The 6,733-nt window shown below is 37.7% G+C and overlaps 1 protein-coding gene across 1 annotated transcript; it reads right to left on the bottom strand.

Moving 5' to 3' along the window:
* Positions 1 to 180: 180 nt before the first annotated feature.
* LOC149277519 (beta-tectorin-like) lies at positions 181 to 6,390 on the bottom strand. Its single transcript, XM_089502805.1, has 10 exons — positions 6,315 to 6,390; positions 5,323 to 5,513; positions 4,222 to 4,364; positions 4,045 to 4,117; positions 3,323 to 3,426; positions 2,575 to 2,658; positions 2,065 to 2,227; positions 823 to 902; positions 461 to 514; positions 181 to 274 (listed from the first exon to the last, which is right to left on the bottom strand). The coding sequence occupies exons 1-10, from the start codon at positions 6,388 to 6,390 to the stop codon at positions 181 to 183; spliced, it is 1,062 nt and encodes a 353-aa protein (XP_089358931.1).
* Positions 6,391 to 6,733: the final 343 nt, after the last annotated feature.

The raw sequence follows: 6,733 nt of genomic DNA, 5'->3' as shown, positions 1-6,733 counted from the left end.
AATTGTAACGCATATGAAACACATAATTGTTAAATGCAGCTCAGTAGCTAATTTTTATTCTGAAGTCTTGAGATTGTGTCAGAGCCCTTGGAGCCATGAGGAGTCTTGGCTGAGTCTGGGTGATCCTGAGAATTTGTTTGTCCTTATAATGGAGATCCTGGTCTCGGCCAATGGGTGGCTTCATTTTGGAGTGGCTCTCCCAACCCGGAGCGACTTCAAGCGTCTAAAATCATAAAGTAGCTTCCCGCGATGAGGATCAGCTGGTGAAGAAACGCTAAAGAGGCCAAAGAAACAGATATCACTCAGAAAACATTAAAAAATGTAAATAATGGAACGTTGTGGATGGACAGGCTATGGGGATAGATCTTAAAAAAAATGCGTTCCCAAGATAGAACTCTGGGTTTTGTATTAAATTCAAGATATTATTATTATAAATAGATATTTTTTGATGATCTCCAACTGGCGTGGAACTAGAAGGTGATGGATGGCGTCCGTTCCGTTGGAGAGACCCGAAGATATAAAACACCGGACCCATATCTTATAATCATCATTATCTTGTAACAAACTTCCACCGACGGACTTCCCTCGATAATTTACCGAGGTCTGGAATGGGAATGGATTTGGTTTCTCATCGTGCGTTACCTGGAAGGCTTCCGTAATTCAACGAGGCAGAACCTGGAAGTAAAAAAAAAAAAAAATGAGGTTAAAATAAAAATATTTCCAATAGAGACGTTTTCCGTATCTGTAAAATGTATGAGTTTTTAGCAGCCCCTCGGGGGGGTACAATAATATTAACGCCAATCGATGAGATATTAGGGCTTTAAAAACTTACTTCGAAGGACAAATTCTGCCACTAGAACCCCGCCGGTTTGTTCGTTCTGCTGCTTCCTCTTCCCACAAGTCTGAAAGGTACAAAGAAAGAAAAATATTTCATTTATTTATTAGATATTAATAAAAAAAAATGGTTCCGAGGTTTCCGAAACTTGTGGCGCACCCCACTTGTTAGGTGTCCTTGTAGAAGTCTAGAAAGCCCCAGGCGAGAACATGGAGCAAGAAGGGCGCATGACTGAGGGGACGACAAGCAGCCCTCTCCCCCTCCCGTTTTCCTGTTTTTTAGTAAATTTGCTGAGTCAGCTAGGGGGGCCGGCGGGCAATGTTGATTGACGGCCCTGAGCTGACGATTGATAGGTGTGCATCACCTTACTGTGCTTAGGGGTGGGGGTCACTATATATATGGGAGCCCACCTCGTTTAGGTCACTTTTTCGATTGACCAGGAAAGCTTTCCCTCCCTCCCACCCCTCTTTTTTCTGTTTCTTGGCGGTTGGTTATCAAGCTGGCATAGCGCAAGGGTTAACCACCTTAGGTGTGGTTTGACCCGTGGTGCACAGGCCCTCGGCCTAAGTGCAGGACACTCCTTGGGCTTGTGCCTTGGTGAATCCTAGCCGTGACAATGGCTGCCGTGCAGGGGACGCCGGTGGTCTCTACGGTTTTACGGTTTTACGCCTGTGCCAGCCGGTTCGGTTGTTTACAATTTAGGGTTACGATTTGTAGCCTTTATATTTGGTTTACAATTGTTAGTTTTAAGGCTTGCACGTGTCATAGTAAGTCGGGTGGTGCGGCACGTGCATCGCTATATTATATATTATGTTATATGTGTTTACAAATAAAGTTAATTTTACTATGAATAAAGTTATTTATATCTGTGTCACGGTGTGGAAGGCGTAAAGCGGACTGCACCGTGGCCTTATTTTTCCATAGTTGACTATAATAAAGCATTATATCATTTACTTTGTGTTTGTGTATTTATTGTGGGAAGGGGGGTAAAGAGGGCGTCGCATTGGCGCTACCTCAGTCATGTTTTTCAGGAGTTTTTTTCTTTAATTTTAATGGCCAACCCTAGAAATGTTCTTCATGTGCCGGTCTTGGTTCTCTCCCATAACGGACCCTTCAATAATTAGATGAAGGTGAATCCTCCTGCAGTTGTGGTTTGTGGAGGACCCAGTGAATCTTTAAATTCCCGATACGGAAATCAGTCTATCTATCCGGAACTTTCCGGGACTTACCACCGGACAGGAGAACTTCTCGCTGTCGCAGATGTAGGTCTCACAATGCAGCCAGACCTTGGAGAGCTTGGGGACGTTCTGGAAACGGAAGGCGTTGAACTGGAACGTGGCTCTGCTGTTTTTTCCGTTTTCATGGACTAGAATCGAGTCATCCGACGAACACCTAAACATAGAACGTTCCGGATGAGATGGAAACATCCTATAACGGTCATCAGGAGGACAGCTAAATGTACAGCACATTATTAATGTACAGAGCTTAATGGCAGATCGGCCCCATCCGCCCCCCGTCTAGTCGCCCGTTTCTCCTGCTGTAAAGACTCAAACCTTAATCAGTCCTCGGCCTCGCCTTAGATTCAGGAGCCGTTTGCCGATGCCGCGCATGTTTACGTTCCCTCTTTGGATTAATATAAGTGAGATTTCTGTATTTCGAGAACCCTGGTTATCATCTTTTACACCTGAGATATTTTCTACATACGGACGTTTAGTGAGGCGCGGGATAAACATTCTTACCCTTTACTGATGAGCTGCCACTGAATGTGGTAGGCATAATCCGGGGAAGGAGTCGCCCAGCAATAATTCAAAACCACTTTGAACCTAAAGAGACAACGTCCAAAAGTGATATGTTTCTTATACCATGCATTATATTAATAACATTAAACATAGAAGCACAGAACCTGCCGGCAGATCGGCCCCCATCCGGCCCCCGTCTAGTAGCCCGTTTCTCCCGCTGTAACGACTCAAACCTTAATCAGCCGTTGGTCTCGTCTTAGATTCAGGAGCAGTATGTCTATCCCGCGCATGTTTAATACCCTCACTGTATTACCCTCTACCACTTCTGCTGGGAGGCTGTTCCACTTATCTACTACCCTCTCAGTACACTAAAACATTGCATGAGTGTGTATAATTTATAATGTTTTATTTAGCAGTATAAGGCGAGGTGACCAGATCAAACACTCTACAGGTAAATGTTTCTTTGCTTTAAATGCCATTAAATGTATTTATCATAACCGGTTTATTTTATGCATGGTTCGGCACTCATTTGAAGAAAACACGAGGCCATTTTTCTATTTTTTTTGCACAGATCTAAATGAGACTACAAAGGCCACGCATCAAAAACCACTCCGGAGCCAATGTCCCCAACCAGCTTTGTCATAAATAGAAATCGCCCCCCCCCCTCCATTCCCATCACCGGTGCTTATTATATATACAGGGTTGTGGCAGCTGTTTGCACCATATAATATCGGAGATTATTTTGTACCTGCTGCTAATCCCTTTGGCCTCAACTCCAGCAAACACGTCCGACCCGATGTCTGATGTTTCCACCACAAAGGGAGCTTCTTTCTGGGATGAGAACTTTGCATTCTTTCCGGAAACAAAATGACCAAACATGAAAAACACGAGAAGAATCCAAAGACCCCGGAGCTCCAAATAAACAAAAACACGCCGGGGTTAAAATAACGTTGGGTGAACCGGGGTCCGGGTCGTGGAGAACGTACCCCAAAGACGCTGTTCGTCCCGCCATCTTCGTACCGTATGGTAACTCACCGCAAATTTCTGCCCAACTGTTTTATTATTTCCTCAAAAAAGGTTTTTTTTAATCACATAAATAACACCAAAAGATTTTAGTAAAAGTAAAACGTCTTCTGGTCAGGCGATTCATTTATTATTTTGGTAGATTCATTGTATTTTTTTAAAACAAGACCAAAGAGACCAAAACGATGAACATTATGAGATGAGTTTGGACTCTATTTGGATTTTAATTGGATACTGTGAACTGAGAAGAAAGGACATTAATGTGTATTAAAGATGGGGTTAATTCCGAGGGTTTTAAGTTAAAAATTCTGTCCTTGGGGCTGAATGGGGCATGTTTCGAGTTATCACCATGGAAACGGTGTGGCTCGCCAGCATTTTATCATTGAGACAAGTTTTTGTGATTTCTTAGTGGTATTAGGTCAGCATAAATAAACCCGGAGGACTCACAGAGTAGAAATTGAGTGAGAGTTGACTCTCAAATGATCCCGAACTCCCGTTCTTCACGTGAACCGTGGCTACTCTAGAAGAAGGATAAAGATATGTAAGACTAAAACTTCGATGAGCAGAGCGAGTCTCGGTGACTTGTGGGTGAAACGCGTCAGGGAAGGGGCTGAGATGTCTCACCTTTGGTCGAACCCGGCGTGGCTGACCAGGTAGTTGGACTGGTAATTGCACGTGAAGGAGTAGTTAACCGGCTGGTTCTTGACAATCAAGGTGCTGTCGTTGGAGACTATTGAGTTGTAGAAATGATAGATTGGGTTTTTGAACTGGAACAAAACAAATAATTACAGAACATTCCAAAAATTTGAAGTGGAAGACGGATATTTTTGTTTTCTTAAAAGTATTGGGTTTTATATCATTTTCCTGTCCTATTGGACAGAAAAATAGTCAACGTTACATAGTTACAGAGTTACATACTTGTGTTTGGGGAAGGGAACTCATTTCCAAATACGTGTATTCTTAAAAAAAGTACAAAATGACAAAAATATAACCAAATACAAGTTTACAAACCCAGAACAAGATCGTGTTTTACACTTTTACAGCTTCCTTTTTAATCACCAAATCCACGTTCAGCACCCAATAATAGAAGCAATAGTTTGTAAGGAAAATAATACTTTTAGTAACTGGGGGGGGTGGGGGGGTTTGAGGCTTTCACTCAATGGATTTTTCCTGGGCACAGAGGAATAGTTTGCTTTAAATGAAGTTATCATTATTAATCACAGCAATACAACAATAATAATAATAATAATATTAATATTAATATAAATAATAATAATTTTTTTTTTTTTTATTATTATTATTAATTAAACATATCAATAAAAATAGAAGGGAAACGAAACATACAAACACCAGACAAGATATTTACTACATTCTAAATGATCATAGCTCTGATTAAAAACAGATAATTATCATATAATTATATATATATATATTTCCAAAAAAATATATATATATATGTAAATATATCCAATATTATAACAGAGCTTTATCAACGTTATTGACTTAAGATTTTAGTTCACATAATTAACCTTTTTATTGTTACGGCTTCAGACAAAAGTTTTCCATCTTTGTAAATTCATGTAATTCTCAAAAATTATCAAAATATATAAATAATATTACATTTTTAAATAATAATTTCATTTTGCATTAAATAAATTGAAACATCCTTAAGGGTCTCTTATTTTAATAATGACTTTTTTTGTGTAACTACAAATACGCACTTACATCAGACTGCGTTCCACAGTAAGACTTGTTCCGGGGCGATAGGTCAGGGATGGTGAATTGGTAATATCCAGACTCAATAATCCCGTTATAACAAATTCCTCCCAACGCCAGTTGGTTTATTTCCCATCCGTACGGACATTCAGGAATTTTGGCCACAATGGATTTGGGGTAACAATGAACAATAATCACATCTGGAGTTCAAATGCGGTGAAAAATATAATTATCAATTATAATTATCTCTAAGGCATAAATAAACTGGAAAAAACCCCAAAACATTGTATATACAGTACAAAAGAAATAATATAATCCGTCAAGAGTAATTCATATTCTATAGACAATACAAAATTCCATAATTTTATAAAAATATACATTTTTTAAGTAAAATATTTTATTTGTGAATTTTAGGAAAACATTAATATTTATGAACTTCCATAAATGTAAATATATTTGTAATATCATTTTTAAATTCATTTTATTTTATTTTTTTATGTTTGTAATTGTAAATGTAAAGTAACAATAACACTGCTAAAAGAATGAAATAACTTAAAAAGCACTAAAAACAAAAGTAATGAATTCCTGTGCTGTGGTGAGAAATGTGAGAAATAAAAATATAAATTCGTTAAATATAAATCAAAATGTATAAATTAGAATAATTTGAATACATTTGGGAAATCTTGAAAAATTGAAACAAATTTCTCCTGATTTTTATAACATGTGTATCTGACCCTTTTTGCCAAACACTTTCACCTATTACACATATTATACGTTTATCAGTAAATACAGCAAAATCTCATTCTCCACAAATTCATCTGAATATTTAGAATGAATATTTTAGTTCATGGTTTTGCTTAGAAAATTACAAATAAACACATAATTTCGAGACCGGGCCTTAAAATACTAGAAAAGTTCAGAGAGAAATTTCCATTGCAAATTTTATTAATTCCATTAAATTATTATTATTATTTTAAATAATGGCATAGATGGATATTTACCTGCTTTGTTGGGAATGCACTTGGCGGCAGACACCGTGATGAAGGTCGCTACCAAATGAATTGTAAAAAGCACCATTTCTTCAAGATATAAATATTCAACAAATAAATGGAAAGGTTCCCTGGAATCTCAAAAATGAAGAATTTTTGAATCCAGAATTTTCATTTTTTTTCTCATGTAACAAATGCTGAAAGGAAAATGTTTTAATATATTAGGAAATTCTATCATTATATAAATGTTAGAAATAATTTAGCTAAAAATTAAATTATCAAAAAGATAATCCAAATTGTTGATGTAGAAGAATATTAGTCAGAGATTAAGACATGGAAATTCTAGTACTTTTCTGGATTGTTAAGATTTTACATTATATAAAAATCAACTATTTTATTACTGTATACAGCGCTGGGGGTTATATTACTGT

This window comes from Sceloporus occidentalis, unplaced genomic scaffold (genome assembly GCF_023333645.1).
Source record: "Sceloporus occidentalis isolate IW3139 unplaced genomic scaffold, rSceOcc1.0.p SCAF_212, whole genome shotgun sequence".
Classification (NCBI taxonomy): domain Eukaryota; kingdom Metazoa; phylum Chordata; class Lepidosauria; order Squamata; family Phrynosomatidae; genus Sceloporus; species Sceloporus occidentalis.
Note: the sequence above shows the minus strand (reverse complement) of the source record. Positions and strands in the feature narration are given on the sequence as shown.